The sequence below is a fragment of the Numida meleagris genome, chromosome 4 (assembly GCF_002078875.1).
Source record: "Numida meleagris isolate 19003 breed g44 Domestic line chromosome 4, NumMel1.0, whole genome shotgun sequence".
NCBI lineage: Eukaryota > Metazoa > Chordata > Aves > Galliformes > Numididae > Numida > Numida meleagris.
In genome coordinates, this window is record NC_034412.1 from 48,402,195 (window position 1) to 48,425,713 (window position 23,519).

A 23,519-nucleotide genomic window follows, 5' to 3' on the forward strand; every position below is an offset into this window, starting at 1 on the left:
TTAGTTTCAAGACCATATGTGGGCCAGAATACTAGATAGAAGTTAAAAATCTTCTGTGTATTTCCACTGAGGCTGTGTTGCACTTAGACCTGACAAAAAGGTGGGAGGAAAAGGCAGCGGTAGGGGCTCCTCTGGCACCACCTGTGGAGGTGCTGGGAGCTCTGCAGCCTCCCACCAAGTGCTGTTCCCCAAGCACAGCATACCGGTACTTCTGCAGCAAAGGGAAGAGCACAACATTATCACTTCTTGTTTCCTGCCTGCTTTCTTGTCTCATATGGGAGTTCACTGATAAAGATGGAAGAAAAAAATAATAAAAAATAGGATTGAAAATTGGTCACCAGGAAACCCATGTGGGAAATTCAGGGAAAATAACAGAATGATGTATTTTCATTGTTGAAAGTTGTATATGAGAGATAACTATGAGGAGCACATTGTAAATTAAAAAAAAAAAAAAGAAAAATTCCATTGGAGGCTGTTGCTAAATGAGTACCAATAGCATTTTTTTATCCTTAAAGACTGGATTTGCAGCATGGTTGAACGGGAACATCCATATTTGCACTAGTAAAAGCTAAGCATTCATTATCTTATTGGCAACTAAGGTCTGATGTGAATAGAAGTTACAGAAAATAATAATACTTTGAGAACCCTAGCCCTCTAAAGGCTCCTCCGTTGCCTCCAGCAGTGCTTTGTAAGAAGCACACATAAAGGAAAAAGTATAAGTGAATTGACATGTTTGCATTTCATACCTATCTCTTCTGCTTTCAGAACCTCTTAAAACAGCAAAAAGAAAAGCCTCACCTTTTTCTAATGAGACATCATTTTGCAAATAATGCTTGCAAGTGACTTTTCATATAAACTGCTTTGTGAGATTAATAATTAATGGTGAAAAATTCACATTAGTCATATTACTCTTCTTAAATTGCATTTTGCTCTTTCTTTCCCTTCTATAAACATTTCAGAACTACATGTACTGTACCTCTAATAGATTACATAGATGGGAACGATTATTCCATTGAGCCACAGCAAGGTGGGGATGAAGATGGTTTTGCCAGAGGGGCCTGGGACTGGAGTTTGCTATGGAAACGAATTCCATTAAGCCACAAGGAAAAGTCCAAACGAAAACATAAAACTGAGCCTTATCGGTAAAGAGAGCTGTTTATATACTGTGAATTGTAACAAATGAGTGTCTAAAGCCTTTCCTTCTTCCCTCCTCCCTCTTCTCCCACGAATCACGGTTGGCGCACGCATCCTCCGTGGGTCCCTGCGCATAACCACATCCTCCCCGCCACCATCCGCCACCCGCAGAACCACATGCACTGTGCCGCTTATAGATGTCATAGATGGCAACACTTTTAAGATTGTGCCCCAAGGGGGTGGTGACGAAGATGGGTTTGCTAGAGGAGCGTGGGATTGGAGTATGCTATGGAAGAGGGTGCCCTTGGCCAAGCGAGAGAAGGAAAAAAGAGAGACAAAAACCGAACCGTATCGGTAAACACTAAATCACTTACACATTTCTTTTTTCTTAAGTAGATATTGATCCACTAAATCTTGCATGTACACTTAAGCCTGAAAATATTCCTACCTCTGACCACGCCAGCTGCTTTGTTTCATCAGACCTGTACACTGCAACTGATTACTTGCTCAAAATGGCTTCGCTACCTTCTGCTGCCTCTCCATTCCTGCCCTTGTATGTTTCACAGGGTGTACGTTAGAACAGCAGGGGGTTGTCTGGGGAGATAAAGCATTGTGTGGCTTTGTTTCCAGGGAAAACTTTATTTAGCTACGATATTTTTAAAAAGTAGTGCTGGAAACAAAAGTGCTTATTTAACCATTTGGTTTGAAATAATGAGCATGCTGTGAGTATTCGTAACAGCTGGTAATGTGTAAAATCTGTAGGTTGCTGTCATGGCTTGGTGCATGCATACAGCTCGTGGGTTATGCACGTATATCAAAAGAATCCCTTTCGTCATGTTTCTCCCACTTGCTTTGTAATAGATCACATCTGACAAAGAAGCATACTATCCGAGAATCTTGGCTAGATGTTTTCTAAGGTCTCAGTATGCTTGGGGATTTTACTGTAATGCATATCACATGAAAAGAAAATGAGAAAAAAAAATCCTTATTTTCTGGGAAAACTCCAATAATTTTTACACAGATCCCACCTTTTTCTTCTGCTTTGGAGCGGGGTATGTTTTCTTCCCAGCAAACAGAAACTGGCTAGAAGCTCTAGCTTAGGGTTTCTGGATTGCTTTTCAAGACTGGGAGGCTGTGGTTCTGCTGTTTTTTATTACTTTCCCCTTCACACTTAACTAATCGTGTTACTACATTTGAAAGCAATCTTCACATCTTCAGAGTCTAATGTCTTCTATTGCTTGTATATATGATTTAAGCACTGTAAGAACTTATGTTGGTAATTCCCTCTCCTCACTCACGATTGTTCTTTGCTAAAATGGCAACACATGCAAGGAAGTTATGAAGCTTTGATCTGTTTTGTGTACAACCTAAATAATACCATTTTCTGACAAGGCTGTCCACATTGGAACTTTAATATTCGCTTGGAGGGGGATAAACTATTTCAAACATCGCTGTTGCGTTCTGTGTTTACCATCCAAACAGGTCTTAAAATCCTTTAAACTGTTCCCAGAAACACACAGCACATGTTCTCGGAATAGTTTAAAAGATGACTTTATTTTTAATAATACTTTGATAGTCACAATGCCCTTTCCAAAAAGAATTTCAAGTCAGTTATGTCCGGGCTGTGTGCATTTTGTTGCAGCAATACTAAGGCATGTAAGACCAAGTAATGGCTTTGCTCAAATAGGATTGCCTAATTTAAAAAAACTAAAGCAAAACCGACAAAATGATCCTCAGCAACTTAAAGCACAGAAACAACTTTCAGTAATGCGAGAAGAGTATCCCCAGACTGAATCCCGCTCTTTTAATCTCCAGCATTGTGGGGACTGCAGGTTTATCCGCTAGGGATTTTTTATATTTATTGGTGCGTAAGTGGAAACTGCTTGGTGTGTGCACTGGAAATGGTAATTCTGACCAAAATTTTGTATAACTAAGAATCTATATGTACAAAAATAAATCTACAACTTCACTAAAATTATACAGATGTCATTTCATGAAATCATGGATGCTTATGACAAAGCTTTATGATCTTTCAGTGTATTGCCATCAATCTAATCTTTATTATATGTTATCAGCGAATTGCTTCCTTAATTATTGCTTTCTGTGAATGTTCTCTGATTGTTTTGGCAGGAGGAGTTACACTGTGTTCTTCTTCCAGGTCCCCCGCCATGGCTGGTGGATTGTTTGCCATTGAACGTGATTTCTTTTTTGAACTGGGTCTCTATGATCCAGGCCTTCAGATCTGGGGTGGTGAAAATTTTGAAATTTCTTACAAGGTAACATTAAATAACAAAAACTTCCATAGAATCCTAGAAAAATAGAATCAGAAACATTGGAAAAGATGTCCAAGATCATCTAGTCCAACCATCCACCTACCACCACCAATATTTCCCCACTAAACCATGTGCCTTAATACAACACCTAAACAGTTCTTGAACACCTCAAGGGACGGTGACTCCACCACCCCCTGCACAGCCCATTCCAGTGCCTGACCACTCTTGCAGAGAAGAAATTTTTCCTAATATCCAACCTGATGGTGCCAGATTGGGAAGCTGTCCCTAAGTCTAGATTTTGGTAAGGCTTTGGGATTGCACACGTGCCCCCGAATAGCTAGCCTGAAACCAGACCGACAGGAGGGGGAAAACCTGAGCGCTCACTGTGTGTTTGTAGAACAGTGTTGTCTCTAAAGGAAGTGATCAGAGAACAAGCGCCCTTCAATTAAAGCACGGATGCATGTAAAGTAAACAACAGTGTGTCAAGACGTAAACTGCCCTGGTTTCCTCCTCCCTACCATTTTTGTGGGTGAAAAATGGTCTCATATGCTTTTCAAAATTTAAAGAACTTCTCTTCAAGGGAAGTCTTCATAATTGAAGCACTAACTGCATAATTCATAATAGCTGCAGATTTTATTTTCAATCCTAGGCATATGCATGCTCTTCAGTTAGGAGGAAATGTAAGATGATAATCATTAGCTTCTGGTATCGTCAGTTTTCATAATGACTCAAGTGGCAGACAGCAGGAATCTGTCCCAATTAACAAACGAAAGTGGAGACATCTAATATCCTCAGCAGTGATCTGTGACTGCTGAATTTCAGTAAAAGTACATTCAGAGCTTCCCCAGCTACTCTTGCTGTTGATGATTTTGAGGAAAGCTCTGAGTGCACTTGCTCGTCTGTAAATCCATATGCAAAAAGCAGTTATTAAGGATCTTACATATACAGGGTTTTTATTCTTCTAATTCCTCATCTTGCTTAGATTTAAATTGTGATTGAAATTACATACAGTAGTTTTGTAATTGAAGTGGATAGCTGTTGCTGATTATGGAGAGACCTCTAAACTGATTTAATGTAGATCAGAACCAGTCTTGAGAACTAAATAACATTAATCACTGTTGCATGCAGACTCCTAGATAGCAAATAAAATGTCTTTGCATATCAGAGTTTCTTCGTATGTTTTCTAAATCAAACTCTTAAGAAATTAATATGATGATAAAACGCGCACAATGAAGGAAATAAACTTTCCTGCCCATCTTTCCTAGTGATGTTAATGCATTCTTTTAATCTGGAATGCAATCTTAATTTGGAACATTCCCAAATTTATTTAGAATTTGAATTTGATGCTAAATTTTAAACTTGTATATTTTCTTTTCCCCATAAATAGATGGATTCTCCCAGGACATGTGGGAGGGAGGATATTTCAGAATGGTAACATATATTCCCCATTTTTATTTTCAGCTACTACAGCTGAAAAAAAAAAAAAAAAAAAAAAAAGAATCTGTTTGTTACAGATCTGTAACAGTTTGTAACAAAATAATTTGTTACCAAATTATCCTAATCTCCTCCTAGTCTTTATTAAGACAAACATAAATTTGACAGGCATCTAACCAAAATCCATCTTAGTGGTCGTATGTGAGTTGCTCCAATAAAATCAAAATACTGATTTCTGTCATTTTAAAAATTACCCCATGCCAGATTTTGTTCTCTCATTCATTACCATTGTTTTAAAATAGCAATGGAATGAGAAGGCAAACTATTCTAAAAGCTTTTTGAAAAATTACTTTAATAAAGTAATTTTGTGGTGGAGTTGAAGATGTACTCAATGCAGCCTTTTACTTCAGACCTATTATGTCCATGCTTATGTCTGAAGTAAAAAATACTTAAGTGTATCACATGGTTGGTATAGTAAGAAAAGTAGCTGGCATCGCTTTCAAAATTTGCTGTGTATTTGTCTGTCTTAAATTCCTGTACATGTATATTAATATCTGCATCTTTGCTTGACCTTGTAGATCTGGCAGTGTGGGGGAAAACTGCTGTTTGTCCCCTGTTCTCGTGTTGGACATATCTACCGTCTCCAGGGCTGGCAAGGAAATCCGCCCCCTGTCTACGTTGGGTCTTCTCCTACGCTGAAGGTACTGGTTTGCTGCAACCTTGAAGGTCTTTTGATGCGAGATAACAACAGATTCAAATAATTCTATTTAAATTACCAGTAGTGATTTAAAGAGCAATTCATCCGAAGGTGTTTATTGTCTGAAGCTGAGATGCTCATCCACATGGGAGGGAAATCTTTGTGCCAACCCCACTGTTTGTAGGAACAGACACTCCTGGAACCCAGATCCTTTCTTCACCCTTTCCCAGCATGGAGGTACAAATTACATTTCCTACCACTTTCTCTCTCACCCCCCAAGCCTTTGCTGAGCTGTGCCCAATTGAAATGCAAACAGCAGAAAGTGCCTGCTTCTTCTCTGGTGAATACAGCACAGTCCTGGAGGGTGGTGAGCATGGTTTTGCAATCCTCCGCTGACTTAGAAGGGTGCGAGCCTAGGCTCTCTCTGAGTTAGCAAATGCAGTAACCCAGCATCTCTCATACCTTTATAGCTGCATTTGTAAACTAGGAAGCAGAGGATGACACCTGTGAAAATGGCATGCTTTGCACATAAAAGTCCGTAACTCCTCAGGCATCTTGTAGGTTCAAAAGTGTTGCTCAAGCCATGATATTAAAAGTAGACAACACCTCAAGGAAAGAATGAGCAACCTGTCTGTATCTGAAGAGAGAATTTGAATTAAGAATAACTGTTTCATATGCTTTTGTACCTAGCAGAAGGGCGGCAAGGACCCTTCTGTTACAGTTTCCTGTTGCCTGGCTAAAGATTCCTCTTGTGCATTGCTTTGACATTTGTATATTTATAAATTAAAGGCTCCATTCTTTATAAATTCCAATCTCGGAACCATTGTCCTAAAAGTTAATGATGACGATAACTACAGATTTACAGGTTTAGAGACTGCGGCTTGAGCCAAGCAAACAGTTGTTTCTATTCAAAAGTGAATGTCTCAGAAAAGCCTCAAAGCAGAGAACTAACGTAGCACATACAAAATAAAAATAACCTGTCTTAATAAGAAGACTTCATTAACATTTTGACCAAACTAACAGCAGGAGCAGTACCACGGAAGGTAGCTGGAAAAAAGCATAGCTGGATGTAGTGACAGAGAAAAGAGCAATGGGAGAAGAGATTGTAAATGATAGCTCCATTTTTCAATGCGGGTAAGCTTGTCTGAAATTACAAAACCATTCAATTAATCTGAAAAATCTGATCAAAAGCATTTATTCTGTACCTAAATTCCTTACATGATTCAGCTCGTCTGGATAAAGGAAAACACTGCTGGCAGTTCTTAAATGGTAAGGAGTTCTCTGTACAGGGCAGTATGAGGGAATACCTTTCTCCCTCTTCAAGTGGGAGAAAGCTCCCTTTTATGTATAGCTTTATTTATTTAATTAGTGCTTGCTTAAACTAAAACAATAATTTGTGTTTTTAGTCAAATTTATTGAGACTGTTTTAACACTGTCATTAATGCTAGAATATCAGAACAAAAATGAAGTGTGCATCTAAACCACATAAAGGTAATTCAGAGATAAGAGCCATCAGAGCCTAAGAAGTAAACGTGAGGGAGAGACTTGTTCACCAGGCAAGCTATCCTTTTTCTCCCCTTCTCAAAGCAACAATAAACTACCTCACTTAAGATGCAGGAGAATATAAAATTAAATTCGTGGAATTAACATGTGTTTGTATCTGACCCATTGTGCATGGGCTGAGGTAGCAGCAATGTCATTCCTCTTCACAGAACTATGTCAGAGTTGTGGAAGTGTGGTGGGATGAATACAAAGATTATTTTTATGCCAGCCGGCCAGAGACAAAAGCACTGCCCTACGGAGATATATCTGAGCTGAAAAAGTTCCGTGAAGATCACAACTGCAAAAGTTTTAAGTGGTTCATGGAAGAAATAGCGTATGATATAACATCGTATTATCCCTTGCCGCCTAAAAACGTGGAGTGGGGAGAGGTATGTACAGCACATGACATGTATTTATTTTAGGAGCATTCTTTTTAAAGTTGGGAATTCAAAACAATTGTTACTTGGCATCGATCTGAGAAGAGACTCTTTGGTTCCTGCTATACTAATGTAAGTGGTGCTGGCCAGAGAGCTGCAGAGAAATAACCAGAGGGGAAAATATGCTACTTTGAGAGGTGAGATTTTGTTAATTGTCTCCACATTTCCCTTATGGATTGTTCTTATATCTGTCCCTTTCTTCAGTTATGTCTAAAGCTTTTTTTTCTCCAAAACTGGACTTTAGCTCTTTCTCAAGGGAAAAAAAATAATAATAATCTTGTTTATACATTAGAGTATTGGCAAAGATTAATAGGTAAAAATCTTTTTTTTTTTTTAATGAAGGCTTTCAGAATAGATCATGAAATACAGAGAGAGCACCTTCTAACCCTGTTTGCTAGCCTAGGATGTACTCATACCAGTACAGCCTTGGTAAATCCCTGTCCTGCATGTAATAACTTGATATTATTCTTTAACAGTTGTTTCCAGCATTAATGTACATGAGTACGGCATTGCTAAATTAAGGGTGTGGTTACAATTTTGGCATTTTCACATAGAGAAAATTCAGCAAATGGGACAATTTCACTTAACTGAGAGACAGAATGTTACCAGTGGATGCAGGCCACCTCACTGAGCTCTGCCCCTTCTGGCTTCAAGCCAACACCTCTTTCCCACTTTCAAATGATGTTTTGGCTTTTTTCACACGGTTCCAGCCTTGCTCTGCCTCTCCTATCAATTTCACTTTTGTAAATTGCGGAGGTAAAACCAGAAAATCATCTTGCTAGTAAGGGAGGAGTCCTGTGTCCCAACAAATTCAACAGCCAAGATGAGATGGACCCGTTTTTCTAACTTCAGAAGAGCATTAGAAAATAGAGATCTATGCGTGTTCTTGTGACCAAGAATGTGCCACCTCTGAATTCTCTGAGGAATTAGTGATACAGAGGGTGTGCATAGTGGATGGGAGGTATAGATAGTCCTGTATCTGAGGAGCCAGTCAACAATACAACCTTTATTTCATATCTGAAAGCTAACACAAAGCATCAGGTCAGTACATTAGCTTGAGACCTGCTTTTAAATTCACAAAAAAAGGTTCGAAACCCTTGTCATACATAGCTTCACTGAGGTGAAAATATCGGAAGAGAATAAAAGAATAATGGTCACCTTGTGGGAAACTTTCATTGATAAAAGCGAATGGCTCTGGAGAAGAAACAGGAAAGACTGAAGTACAGAGACTCCTCCAAAGTTTCCTTGAACTCTTCGCTGGCTGCCAGTTGTCCTACAGTACCTGAGATTTTTTCCCCATATGTTTGTAACACCGCACTAATTGCATTTCCAAACCATCAGGAAAGGAAGTGTGGGTTTCATCTTCCCCAGCACTGCCTGGAAGTCAGGGCTGTGCTCTCAGCTCAGTCCTCCCAGCTTCCTTCTACAGCCACAAAGAAGAAAGAGATTCGGCAAGAATGTTATTTGTGTCTTTGCAAAGCTATTTTTTGATCCTTCTGAGAGTAGAATGGGATAATGAGCAGCTGCGGTGTGCTTTCCGACAGGAGTTTTGCTCTTTATCTTTTTGCCTCTGCCTGTCTCTGACCTGTTTTTTTTCTTTTTTTCCCCACGTAATTGCTGTTGCAGAACACACTTCTGCAGCTGAGTCAGGGGTCTGTGCTTGGCTGCAGCATTAGTAACCACTGTTTGCAGCTTCTCTGCATCAAGTTTATCTCCTTACATCTTCCACAGATGAGAGCAGTTTAACCAAGCTGCTGCTTTATTTATGAAGATCTGAGAGACTGAGCATGCTTTGATAGGAGATTGACTAAATTAAAATACTTGGAAGTCCTGGACTTCAGTGTCATTAGTTTGGAACTGAGTTCCACAGCTCTAGTTTTAGTGGTGTCGTTTAACTCATGTGAGAGCCCACAGATTAGTCTGGGGCAGCTAGCAGCACCATCTCCAACAAGTAACATCATTATTTACGTGTCATGTGCAGGTTTGTCTTGTGTCTGTCTGGCAGATAGCTGTTTCTGGTCTGAAAGAGAAGTGGGAATTTTCTGAACTCCTTTGCGCTCGTTTTCTCATGAGACGAACTGAAAGTGCACAATCTATTCTTTTCCAGATCAGAGGCTTTGAAACAGCTTACTGCATCGACAGCATGGGGCACACCAACGGCGGCATTGTCGAACTTGGACCGTGCCACAGAATGGGAGGAAACCAGGTAGGTGGCTCTGATGCAAGTCTGAAAGAGAAATACTTGCACTAATGGATAGCAGGCTGTTTCTCTTAAGCCTGTGCATAAAGTCACTCCCATGCTACCTACGGGAGTTAAAGATTTTTCATAAGCATGCTGACATTGCTTAAGTACAGGAATCTGAAGGTATTGTTACAAACAAAATGCTGTACAAAACTGAAGGGAAATTAAGAACTTGTTTCTCAGTGAAGCAGGTCTATGTGGAAGCAAGAACCGTATTTTAAAGCAACCATATCACTGCATTAGAACAAGTACAACTCTTAACATCACTACTGATTCATCATTTACCCTCACTTAATTATTAATCCTTCAGGAAACAGCTCTCCTTACTCCAGCTCACTTATTTCACAATGTTGTTTTGCTTTAATGGAAGTATAAAATATTTCTGTGCAGCAACTCGCCTTCCACCACAGAACATATTTTCTAATAGATGATTACAACCCATGCTATTATTGTGTTTCACCTGTATCATCACAAACCTACACACGCTGCCAGGCAAGCATGCTGTTCTGTATTTGCATCTCCTTTTTCAGCTGGATGTAGCTGGCTGCAGCACTTACAGCCCTTGTTTATGCTGTTGTGGACTTGAACCAGGTGGCTTTTGTCACTGCAGTCTGAAATCACATGCAGGACAGTGCTTAAAAAATCGTATCTGCTTAATTCTTAGTAGGCCTTGGAAATGTCTCTTTTTATTTTGATCTTTAATGCAAAAGTTCCCTAAAATACTTTTTTCTGTAGATGGTATTCCCAAAGCATGTAGAAATTCTTTCATGAGGAGCAGCTAAGATAATGTTTTTGAATATATTTTGTATGCGTTAGTTTGATTTCCTACATGCATAAATGCTGAAGTTTTACTGTCTCCACCTGGAATTACTGCCCAAGCCCAGGGACTTGCTACCAAGTTTTTACAAAGATAGGGGGTTGTTTAGCCATCAAATCCCACAAAGGCTTCTAGCTGAACATTTTCAGAAGTTTCCCAAGTAGGTTTCCCTTTGTTGTTATCATCTTCGTCTTGCTAGGTAAGCTTTTTCACCTTCTAAATCCTAAAGCAAAGTTATCTTTAAAACTGAGTGTTTTGCTGGCAAAAATATATTACAGCATGTTGAATAAAGAGCTCTCCTCAAAATAGGTGTAATAACACTGGAGAATACTTAGCATGACGGAATTCTATTGATATTGCATTGTTTCTGAAATATTACTCTAAGTCAGCTGTTAAGAAGATGCCATCTTTTTTTTTCTGTAGCTTTTCCGAATCAATGAAGCTAATCAACTCATGCAGTATGATCAGTGCTTAACTAAAGGACCAGACGGATCCAAAATTATGATTACACATTGTAATCTGAATGAATACAAGGACTGGCAATACTTCAAGGTGCGTAACAGACATGCAGGGGAAAAGCAATTGTCATTCAGATCTTGTTTTGTTACACCTTTTCTATTATTACTCTCCATGTATCAGAAAATAGAGATCTGTGACAAGGTTATCTGAAACAAACAGAGGAAATGTTAATTGCAAGTTCCCAGAAATCCATGCTTGCTGGGAAAACTTCCTGTAGGGAAAGGTATTTTGCAGGCTCTCCTATTTGCTGACTTCTGAAGCAAAAATCTTAAAAGCAAATCTCCTGGAGCTCCAAGTGCTGCCACATGTATCCTAGGAGTTAGCACTCATTTCAGAGGAAGCAAAGAAGTGACAGTGTTTCTAAAAGCTTTTCATGCCACCACCCTCTCTGCTTGTGTCTTTCTTTTAATAAAGTTTCTTTATTGGGTGTTGTGAGAAGATGACTTAAATGCTGAGGTGCATTTAGCGGCTAGCGACAATATATCTAATTTGGGGATGTCTCAGTTGAAGTGTCACTCTGTTGAAAGAAGTCTACGTAAGAATAGGTGAATGTAGCATTATTACTTTTTGCCTTTATGTGCTCTTTGCCCTTTTCAGTATTTCTTTCTCCTGTCCATTAACAGCTGTTCTCTAAAAACACGCTCTGTTGTGAATTGTGGGTGTGGTGCCATTATAACACTATTGCAAAATCTATGAATTTTTAATAAAGACTAGGAATGTTGGCTGATACACGTGCAAGGGCTGTTATGGGCTATTTAGTAAGTACGCCTGTAAGTCCTCTATTAATTTGAGTTCTGAAAGTCTAAGATAATATTTCTGTTTCTCTTAAAAAAATGATGCTGAATTGTCTAAGGGTGATGTTATCACTGGATATGGCCAATGGCTCTGTAACTTAGTTCTGTGTCTGATTTTTCGTCTTCTTTCTACCTAGCACATTGCATACTTGTTAGTTCATTAACTGGTTATCTGTATTGAGCCTGTCTGGAAGCCACTACTGAATGCAGTGAATTATTTTTGTTAGCCTCAAAGCCACCCCACCTTTTCTGTTATTTCCATAGAGCTCTGAAATCTCAAGCAACATAATGCTGTTTCTAATGTCTTGTGTCATTTAGATGGGCAAAATTCATTAAATCTGAAATTTAAAATTCAGTAAGGAGTGTTTCAGTGCCTGCTGACTTCAGCTCTAGTATTAGAGTAGTATATAGCACTTGTTACCTCTCCAGCCATTCTAGAGCATCCCAGCATGTTCCTTGGCACTCCTCTAAGAGTTGCATTTATGCAAGAAGATCCATTTCCTCCCCAGTGGTACCAATTGTGTAATTGGTTGCTTATTACCACAAGTTATAAGGAAGCCTGATGGGCACAGTCTGGGCTGCAGAACAAAGCACTGAGTGGCTTCCAGAAAAAATATGGGGAGGAGAAGAGAGCGAAAGGACCACCAAAGGTGTGTAACCAAGCAGATCTTAGAACTTTGGCACCCTCTGCTGTGCAGTGCGAAGGGTGTGACCATTTCTCCTAATGAGGAGGGTGTAAGGAATGAAACGCTTATGAACTGCTGAAAAATGTTGTGGCCTGCTGTTCTCCTGCCAGGAGAAGTTATCTGGCCAGTCGATTGGTTCAGGAATGCTAGTTCATGTGCTAGTTTGGTGAGCATAACATCTGTGCTACCGCATTTAGCAGCAGGGCTGTTGGTGACCAGGCATGCATCCAGAACGGAGCTGGCAGAGGTCAGCTCATGGCTTCTGCTCTGACTTCCATTTACCTCTCCAAGCAGTTGGAGCCACACGTCCATCCCCATGAAGGGCATGCACATTGAGCTGCCCTAGCGTGTGGATGTGCACATGTGTGTACAAGTGATGGGGCGATGGGAGGGGGCCCAGCACTCCCTCATGCGCCGGAGGGAGCATGGGGCAGGGCTGTGCAGCCCCAGCGCAGCAGGTTTGCTGCTGTGCCCTCACTTGGCACGCTGCACGCAGCTGGGCAGTGGGGCAGCCAGGAGCCAGAGGCTGCTTGGCAAATGGTGAGATTCAGGCGCTGCGGGAAGGGGGGATAAAAGAAGCCAAACATGCGAGTCTCAGCCTGACTGCGCTCAACACAATAGGCCTGCAGTTTCTGAAGCCGTCTCTTGTTGCTCTGGAGGCCAGCCTTGCTCTCATCCCTTCTTTTCTTCCTCCAACCAGTCAAACAGGGAGCAAAGTTATTGCTTTTTCCCCAGCGGAGTTAATGTTGCTATATGTGAGGGCTAACCAGAGGAGGATCTGCCCGGCAAGGTCAGCTCTCATAAAGCTGTCCTCGAGAGTTAATCTTTTGTTTGGGTTACGGGACAGATGAAAATGCTGGAAGTGTTATAGGCACAGTTGTGCTTATTTTCTTAGCAGTTTGTTTCTGATGAGAAATGCAAGGCGTTTCAAGTTGACCTACGTGCATCGAACATTTCATAACACAAAGGATGTAAAAGTCTAAATTTAACAAGTAAGTGGAATGAATATGGAACTGATCTTTTTCAGGGACCCAGAAACCCAGTTTTGTAACTGCAAATAGCTATATTACAGTTGTGAAGAATATTTTGTCTGGTTTTTGATGGTTGTTTTTTTGTTTTGTTTTGTTTTGTTTTTAAATGTCCCTGGTGTTTGTTTTTTTTTCCAGAATCTGCACAGATTTACTCACATTCCTTCAGGGAAGTGCTTGGATCGGTCCGAAGTCCTACACCAAGTTTTCATTGCAGAGTGTGATTCCAGTAAAGCAACGCAGAAATGGGAAATGAACAACATTCTTAGTGTGTAGATAAACAGAACCTACCTACTGACACGTTCATTTGTACAGGACTGAAAATAGCCTGAAAACTGCTGCAATTATTAACTGTACAGCTCCGAGCCTCCTGACTTGGATGAAGGACATAGATGAACTGTGATTATTACAATAACATTATCATCCGCAGTTAATGTTTACAAAACTGCTTTACCTTAAACTCTGTAGATGTTTACATCTTTTTGTTTTAAGACGCTGGTAACTTAATGCGCTGTTAGCTGTGTTTCATAGGAACATAGTTAAAGGCGTTGTTGTCTTCTTTGGGATTACACTCAGGGGTCTGAAGGCAGTTTTTTTACACAAACTTGAAAAGGTTGGAGTAACCAGATTTTCATAGAACTTGGTGATTATCAACCTGTTGTAAATTTTTATTTAATTTTACATCTTACTAAGCACTGCCACAGGTTATTAGCCAGGGTGGCCTTCTCTCACAGTCATGCTGCTTTTTTGGAAGGTGAATTTCAACATATTTAGTGCCTCTTCCGTTTCTCTCTTTCACAAGAAAAGCATTTGTCGGAAATTATACAGTGGATGTCACCACAGGCAGGGATCAGCTGTCCCACCCCACATAATTACTGTGTTGCTGAAGATGGTTGCTGTCAGCAGCTGGGCTGCTCGTCAGTGGGCAGAAGCGGGGCTGCACGCGGCTGCTTTGACAGGCCCCTTCACTCCAAACTCTCACGTCGGGGCCGTCGGCCCACCTCTGCTCTGGTGTGCGTGGGCGAGCAGCTGGGCACCTGCCTGGCGTGGAGGAAGGAGGAGCTCAGCAACAAGGCTAGCACCAATGTGGTATGTTGGGTTTGAATGAAGCACCCTCGCACTTCCAGTCAAGAATTCATAAGCACTAACTTGCTTGTTTAAATCATAAAAATAAGAATAATAGAAAATAAAAAAAGAGATTTAAAAAAAGCTGCACAATTATTAAAAAGAAAAAAAAATCCAGTGCTTCATTTATATTGTTATTTTAAATGAAAATCACTTAGAGGTGAACTAAAACTTTCAATTAGGAAAAAAATCCAACTCATTAACACATCTGCGTACTTGTCTGAAAGGACATCTGTCCACTATTTTGGAGTCTGGACTTAGGATTGAAAAGAGAAGTGGAAATCTTGAAACATTTATTCATATTAATTTTTTCCATATTTTTTTTCATTGGAAACTTTTCCTGAGGGATTACAAACACAAAAATACAACCACGTGGTGCTATAGTGTACAGAACAGAGCATGAAGGAGTTTCTGAAAATGTTCCGAATAGGAGTTCATGAGAACTCCCTCAGGAGTTTAAGTACTCTGAATGAACAGAGAGGTGGAGGAGGAATGATTTATCCTCGCTTCCTTATTCGAGATTTTGTGACTGTTAAATGTTGACATCAGTGTACTGACTTAGAGTTATGCCTATAACATGTCACACTATTAAGTACAACTAAATATTCCCTGAAATCTAGAATAGCATTGCATGCAGCTTTCATTGGTGTTAACAAGGGTTGTGTATCATATATGGTGAGAGTTTGATCTTTCTAGGGCAGACTGCACTGATATATTAGTTTGGGATCTTTCCTAGTTTCTTTAAACTTCTCATCTATCCTTTCAGAGGTATGAAGAATAGAAAATAAAGGAGGGAGAAACTGGAAAACGGAAAATAAGGGTGTGTGTCAGTACTTGTTCCTTGCGTGTATGAAAACTGACTCCATTTTTGTGTGCCGGGTAGATTAATTTAATCATATTACTATGCATAAGAGAAAGAGTGGTGGCACATAAATTGTGCTTTTTAAATGGGTGTTTTGTGCAATTCATTAAAAGCTGATGCTGTGTGTGAATACGCATCTGTATGCGAGACTGAAACTTTACGAAACATGAGATCATAAGAAGCTGTTGCTGTAATGACTTTTTCATACTATAGCTTGCTTGGAAAAAAATAATAATTCCCATATTCTTGCTTTGTAAGTTGATGATAATGTCACTATGCATTTCTACATATTTTATAAATTTGATTTATGCAGATTTTGATACACTGTATGTTTCTGTAGAAATTGTATAAATCTTTCAGAAATTTATTAGGGAGAAATCTGGGAATCATGTATATCTTATGGGTTGCTTGTTTTTTAGGTGAAGTGAATAAAATATTTGAATTTTTGGGTTTACTATATTTTTTACAGAGTAAAAGTGGATTATCATCCTTATAGGAACCCCGTATCTCTAAGTCTTGAGAACTTCTGTGTTACAAACTAACAAATATTAAAAGTGCTTTATTTTACTTTTTACCTAGGTACCTTTTGTCATATCTGTGGGGGATGAGTTTTTTATCCAGAGAAGTCAGAAGTGAATTTCTCACCGTGAGTTGCCATGTGGACATACTTGGATTTTTGTACTACCTGCACTGATCTAATTAGGTAGATTTAATATGCTCACAGAAAAAAAAAATGAATATAAGAATGATTTCTGAAGTAGAACAAAAGGTCCTGGTAAAAGAGGAAAGAAAAAAAAAAAAGGCAGTCTGTACAACCTGTGAGTTTTTCACAATGTTGCATTGTAATGTGATGATTCTGAACAGTCATGTGGACAAAGACTCTTCAGCAAGGTAATGGCATAGCTTATGGTCTGATGGACCTTAACGGATGAAAAATGCAAATTCCTTCCATTAAGCAGGTGCATTGTGTGGAAAGGACCTAAGGCTGGAAGAAGGATTGAGAGATTATTTACACACCAAGACGAAAAGGTATGCATGCATGTTAGATCCCTTCTAATTCTCGTTACAAATATGCTTCACTGAAAAGAAATGTGATTGCTTGAGGGAGAAGCGTGCCATGTGTGAGCAGGAGGGCAGGTAAAGCAGCGTGGGGGGCTGTGAGTACCACTGGTCTCATGTGATCATGCAGTGTGAAGGCAGAACTGCCTCCGGTGTGTTGCTGACTCCAGTGACCAGATGTGGAATTTGTGCCCAGACAAAAAGTCCAGGTAGCACAGTAGCCTTGTTTCCCTCAGTAGGATTGGTGTGCTTGAACAGCACAAGGCAGAGTGAAAGGACTGGGCAAGGATACTTCTCCCCTTCTTCTGGCAAGTTACAATTCGAGGACTTTGAGCAAGAAACTGTGTTTTCTATTTAGTATTCCAGAATTTGTCTGGCAACTTTTTGAATCTAGGCAGAGATTGGTCATCCATCACATCTGATTACACAAAAAATTTCCAGTTGCCTAAAGAAACACACTGGCATTGAAGTTTGTTCCCCTGCTGAGACAAATCAGTGAGGTACAGAAGAATTACGGTCTTACTAATGGTCTTGATTCCCAAAGGAGAAGTTAGTGCTAGGTCAGCGCTGGGTTCAGCTAGCCAGCAGCTGGCTTCAAGATGGCAGTACTGACAAGAATGTCACCACAGCACATTTTTCAAAAGACTTTTTTGGAAGGATGTGGACTGTTCTGTTGGAAGCTACTTGACGGTGCAGTTACAGCTTGTCCATTCAAATGTCATTCCTTCAGCTCTGCTGATGAGCCCGCTTACGGGTACAACTTTAGCAACAGATGTTTGGATTAAGAGTCTTTGAGAATAGCTGTAGAACTTGTAGGTGAAGCATGAGATTTCCTGGCCAAAGATTTTTCTGATGGCGGGCACTGTATTCAGTCCTGGAACAACAAGAGCCTCTCCAGTAGTGAGGCCAAAGTTATCTATCTGAGAATATCTGGTTGGAGCAGCCTACAGGTTCACTCACTTATTGCTGGCCCGTGACAGTTCTTGATTGTACTGATTAAGAGAAAATTGCGTGGACAGAAAAATCAACTTTTTTGGACTGGGTAGGTTTCAGTCTCATGCACATGCCACAATTAGAAGGGCTATGAGTCCCACAAAGGCTGTCTGTGTTGGAGAACGTAGCAATAAGCTCTACATCTGGCTCTGTTACAGGATTCTAGACACTGAACTCAGAAGGAATCGTGGAAAAGCAGACTGGGCTATGAAGCTGCTCATAGGAGACACCCAGCAATTCCAGAAATGCAGAGGTAGTAGGCAAAGAATTTAGATTTTTCAAGGTGTGGAAAGAAATACAAGTCAAAATGAGACAACAAAGATAAATGTTTGTTAAGGATGGCAAGGCAAGTGAAGCTCGTTCTGTGACAGACACCACCACAGCAAATAATCTGTCACTGAGCAATAAGTAGTAGATAATATATTAGTATTACACACAAGGTTCTTCTGATACACCCTTATGAAATAGATCAACAGAACATCAGGTGATCAAAGATAGAACTCCTGTTTCATTTCTTTCTGATTTTCTCTCCATGCCCATTGACGATTTCTTTGTTGCTATTTGAGTTTTAAAGCCTGTATATACTGCATTTAGTTCCTGTGTCCGTAGCTGTTTTGATCAAGGTCTTCCTTTTGAAAACAAAACAAAACAAAGAATATTTACTGTGCTTCAGACCATGGGGTTCTCTTGGGAAAAGTAAGACCAACTTTGTAAATAGGCTTCATTCAAGGAGTTGGTCTAAGAAAAATGAAACCTTACATTTCTTCAGGAAGAAGGTAATGAGTTCAAAAAACAGTTCTTGTTTTTTTCCTAATTCTTTTATCTAATAATGCCTGACCTGCTGTTTGCTTTTCTATCAAATATCCGTTACATCTTCACAGAATTGTTATAGCTCCAGCATCTCCTCCAGACAAGTATAATGTAGGCTATTGTCCATCCTCATTACCAATGATGTAAACATTAGGCCTTCTTTTTCCCCTTCGCAAATGTTAGGAGAGCGCATATTTACATGTAATATATTTTGTATTAACAGCATATTTCACCTTCTGTTTAAAGCACACTGCTTTTGCAGTTATTCGCACTGCCTTTGCTGTTCTTCACGGATAGCTCTCATCTCTGTTGCAGCACCGTTCACCACTTTTCTGCAAATCATTTACATATTTATATTAAATAGTCTTCACTAGCCCTTAACCCAACCTCCAAAAATAACCTATGGGTTTTCACAGGTGATTTTCCCCAACTGGTGATGGTGATGACTAGATTCCATTCTATCCCTGTGTTTTAACCAGTCATTTGTTAAGACCTTCAATGATGGCTTCCTTTCTTTTATGAGGAGTCTGTCAGGAAATTCAGATGGAGTAGACGTACCTGATCTCCCTAGCTTCATTTTCACCTTGGGTTTTTTTTGTCTTTTTTTTTTTTTTTGTCCCCCAAAGAACCCTTACAGGTCTGTGAACAGGACTTCCTCTTACGTCTTCTTTAGCCATTTGTCCAGAAATTCTCATCTGTGCTATGAGAACTTCTTCGCTTCCCATATGGATGTACTGGTCTGAAGTGCCCTGCATCTCCAAGGAATACTTTCTAAAAATTAGCATCATATTTGTGACCTCCCATTCCTCCAGTACTAAGGCAGTTTTAAGTGAAAGAAAATACACATATGAAGTACAGTTAAAGGTTCAGCCATTTCATCCTTGAGTTTCTTTAGAACTCTCGGATGAATACCATCTGTCCTGTCATTTCGTTTCAAAACCTTTTACAGTTGGATTTGAGACAGATGCTCCACCATGCCTCCTCCATTAAAAATTCTGTCATGAGAACTTTCTGAAACTCCTCCAGAAGGTTTAAAAAAAGCTTTATTTTCCTGAAACCTACTCTGAACGCTGTTTTTCTGTTGTAATCATCTTTCATCCCAAAGGACTGTTTGGTAGGCTTCCTAGTTGTTATGTTTATGGAAGTTATTAATCCATGTATTTTCTCAACTTGTCCTGCTTGTACTTTTCCCTGCTGCACATTTTGCTGCATCTGGTTGTCGGAGTGCAAGTTTCTTCTGTTTTACGGGTTTGGAAATAACTTCCACTTTTTTAGAAGTGGGAAAACTGTTTTTTATTTGTTATGTGTTACATTTGTTATTCTTTCACACCTGCTCTTTATTCCTGTCTTTCCTAGGTGTGGCAGTCTTGGTCTCCTTCAGTGGGTAGGGTACATTTATGCCAGAGCTCTCAGGCAATTCAAGCACTCTCCCCGATACCAGCAACACTTTGGGTGTCCCTTTTAGTTTTGATTTGAGATGGACCTCCCAGTTCACCTCCAGTGAAAAGTTTCAAGTGAGTAATTTTGTAAGATTGTCCGTATTAAACATGGTTGCAAAAAAACTGTGCCAACTACTGTGGCCTTTTCTGAACATTCTTGTTTTGCTTTGATCGCTCACTGGTTCTTTCCAGTGCTGCTTCTTTCAGTGTCCACAGATGGGCATTATCTGAAGATCCTGATCTCACATACCATACTTTTTAAAACTTCATTTGAAGGTAGTAATTCCATATGCTCTTTTCCAATTGCCTTTAATCTGTATTCAACACCCTTCTTATCAGAAGGGCAACAGACGATTCAAAAAATTACTGATCATCTTCGGTCACTACATTATTCCCAGCTGATAGATCCGTTTGATGCAGAGCTTTGCTGTGGTTTGCTGCAGCTCACGCTGACCTTGTGTCATGCAAACTGATCTGTGGGTTGGGTTGGGAAGAGTGCAAGGCTGGCTTTGCAACGGAGATTTCCAGCAGTCAGGGCACTTTTGTAATTGAGACCATAAGCAAAGGGAACACATGGGTGGCTTTTCATAGAGCATCATTAGGATATGGGACAACAGTGGGAATGTTAGTTTAACCAGTTAATACTAAATGAAACTGAACCCCAAAGCCTTTAGCTCACTGAGGAAAATCCTGGAATATACTTCTTTATATAGAAAAGATGCCTTTATCCTGAATTACCTCGTGTCCTTTTAAGGACACCTTAAGGGTTATATTTTGTTCCATTCAAAAGCACGAGAGCAGAAAAGAAGACATTTCCAATCATCAAACTGCTCAATTGACTCTGATGTTACTGATCCACTGCAAATGATTATTTAAACTGGATCAGAAAGGGTTCTCAAAGCGTCACCGTTACTCTGGAAGGGAGTCTGAGAATTCAGGGGAGGCCATGGGAGGTTTCTACAGGAAAACCTGGACAGAATATGCTAAAAATAATACCGGTGTAGTCTCAGCTACATGCTGTGAAAAAGAATTGTATCGGTACGGGAGAGTATTGGAAATAAGGACAAAGGTTCTCTAGAACTGCAAAGAGCATACAGTGCAACTTTGGGCTTTCAAGGCCTTCAGAGGTTAATATCCTACTTCACTATAAAAACATAAGAATTGCCTTTAGCTACCTTATTTCATGCTTTTGTGAATATTCAGTGCGCCACATATCATGGCGATGTGCTGAAACCATTTTTATCTTACATGTATACAAGGGACTTTTCCCGTTTTTCCTAACTTTTGATGGAAAATAGATGTAAGAAAAAAAATCTGAAACATGCCCTTTATGGCACACACTTACTCTCTAGGCATGAAATGGCTTTCAGCACTGGGCTTTCGAATGCTACTAAAAGGGTTTTTCTAACCTGTCATCTCAACAAATTAAATTGAGTGTATTTGTTTAGCTATGGAACCCTCCGTTTTCTGTGTGGAAATAGTGCTAGATACCCAGTTATTATTCATTACATATTCATGCCAAGCTTGAGAAAAAGTCTTGGAAGACCATGAAACAGTGCAACTGGTGCTCCTGTTAACCCTACAACCAATAACGTACCAGTAGATGCTCTTTGAAGATACCTCCTCCTCTTTGCAGGACTCTAACTCTTGGTCTGTGAGAACATTCCAAAATTTTTCACGCTGTTTCACAAGGTATGTAGTTTATGAGAAGTCACTAACACTGGGGCCAAGGGGAGAGGGAAGGAAAGTGGGGAACATGAGAGAAGACTTGCCTCCAACCACATCTGTCTGACAGCCAGCCTTCCTCATACAGCCAGCAGGGCATTTCCTAAGAACGCTGGGAGAAGGCTCCCTCCCTCTCCAACATAAATACAACAGTAATAATGTACAACATTTTATTACAAAATTGTTAAAAAAAGTAATACAATGAATATACTACAAAATATAAGATCAGCTATTCAGCTACCTCCTTTCTTTTACTTAGCTAAAAAAAAAAAAAACACCTGGCTATCATTCACTGAATTTCAACAAAACCATTAAATATGCAGAAACATTCCACAACTTTCTCTTTTAAAACTGAACTGTAGCAGCACTCAGCTGCTACTTACATTAGAAATAGAGGTCTCCCTACAAAGAACCACATTACCTATACACAATCTGTACAGATTTTTATACTGAAGCTAACAATGAGCTGCACTTGAGTTCACATTCTTAGCAAAATATTGGATTTTGAGCATAAATCTTTACAGCAGGACATTCATTTACTCCTCATCCTCTTCTTCTTCCTCTTCTTCCTCATCTTCCTCCTCCTCCTCCTCCTCTTCTGGTTCTGCTTTCTTCTTAGATCCTGCAGGCCTACCTGGGCCCTTTTTTCCTGCATCACTCTTGCTCTTGGCACGATACGCTGCAATATCCTGCAAGAAAGATGCTGCTTAGTTGCTGGTGACGCGACTCGGACGACAGTTGAGTACTACCACAATAATTTAATGCTGCAGTATATGTGGAGAAGTGGGTTTTCAACCTTAGGACTTGTATGTTCTCTCACCAGAAGGTGAAAACATGCATTAATCCATGCAGTTCCATGAACTTCACGCAGTGCTTTGGAACATGACTGCATGTTTTTCCAAGTAGGTGACCCATTTTTCTGGAAGGAAAGCACTTACTGATAAAATCCTTAGACATATAAAAAAAAAACACATTCAGGTTCACTGCAAGGGTTCCTTGCCACACCTTCCTATGCATGTAGAAGCCTGACAAAGTTCAACATACAACATTTGGAACTGTGAACCGTCCGTGGGTTAGGTGCAAAACAGAAGTCACATCCACAGCGACTTCTGCAACTTTAATGACTATTACATTATTCTCACTGTACCTTTTCATACTTCTCCTTTAGCTTTGCGGCCTTCTGTTCATAGGGTTGCTTGTCCTTGGCCGACTGTTCAGACCACATTTCACCTAACTTCTTTGCTGTGTCTCCAATAGACAAGCCGGGATGATCATTTTTGATTTTCGGACGGTGTTCGGAACAGAAAAGGAAGAATGCAGATCTGAAACAAGAAACTGCGTTTAAGCAAGTAAGAGGCTAGCGGAACGGACACAGCTGTTTTTTTTTTAATCCCCAAAACACTCACGGTGGTCTTTTAGGAGCGTTGGGGTCCTTCTTCTTTCCCTTCTTCTCTCCTTTGGGAGGAACGTAGTTCTTCATCTCCCTGTCGTAGCGAGCTTTATCTCCCTTGGCCATCTCCTCAAACTTCCCCTTCTCCTTGCTGGACATCGTCTGCAGACACACGCAAGGGAGAGGCGCGGGGGGCGGGATCAGGCGGAGCCCCGCCGCCCCCACGGCCGCGCAGCGGCCGCCCTTCCACCGGGCTCACCTTCCACCGCTCCGAGCACTTCCGCGAGAACTCGGCGAAGTTGACTGACGAGTCCGGGTGCTTCTTCTTGTGCTCCTCGCGGCATGTCTGCACGAAGTACGCGTACGAGGACATCTTGCCCCGCGGCTTGTTGGGGTCGCCCTTGCCCATGGCGAGCTCGGCGGCGGGTCCTGGCGGAGGAGGGCGGGAGCGGCGCCGTGAGGGCGGCGCTACTACCGGGCGGGCCCCGCCACGCTCCCGCCCCTCGCCCCCCA

General features: G+C 40.5%; 2 protein-coding genes across 3 annotated transcripts in view; one reads left to right on the top strand and one right to left on the bottom strand.

Annotated features, from left to right (window-relative positions):
* Positions 1 to 16,049, top strand: part of GALNT7 (polypeptide N-acetylgalactosaminyltransferase 7) — a 40,375-nt gene extending 24,326 nt beyond the window's left edge. The window contains exons 6-12 of the mRNA XM_021395488.1: positions 960 to 1,142; positions 3,293 to 3,410; positions 5,420 to 5,542; positions 7,251 to 7,469; positions 9,625 to 9,723; positions 11,000 to 11,128; positions 13,742 to 16,049. Coding sequence (XP_021251163.1) covers positions 960 to 1,142; positions 3,293 to 3,410; positions 5,420 to 5,542; positions 7,251 to 7,469; positions 9,625 to 9,723; positions 11,000 to 11,128; positions 13,742 to 13,879 — 1,009 coding nt within the window. The 3' untranslated portion in view covers positions 13,880 to 16,049. The remainder of the gene's footprint in view (positions 1 to 959; positions 1,143 to 3,292; positions 3,411 to 5,419; positions 5,543 to 7,250; positions 7,470 to 9,624; positions 9,724 to 10,999; positions 11,129 to 13,741) is intronic.
* Positions 21,871 to 23,519, bottom strand: part of HMGB2 (high mobility group box 2) — a 2,115-nt gene continuing 466 nt past the window's right edge. For both annotated transcript variants that reach the window (XM_021396541.1, XM_021396540.1), the window contains exons 2-5: positions 23,266 to 23,435; positions 23,023 to 23,168; positions 22,764 to 22,938; positions 21,871 to 22,305 (exon numbers count right to left, since the gene is read on the bottom strand). In XM_021396541.1, coding sequence (XP_021252216.1) covers positions 22,153 to 22,305; positions 22,764 to 22,938; positions 23,023 to 23,168; positions 23,266 to 23,415 — 624 coding nt within the window. In that variant the 5' untranslated portion in view covers positions 23,416 to 23,435 and the 3' untranslated portion in view covers positions 21,871 to 22,152. The remainder of the gene's footprint in view (positions 22,306 to 22,763; positions 22,939 to 23,022; positions 23,169 to 23,265; positions 23,436 to 23,519) is intronic.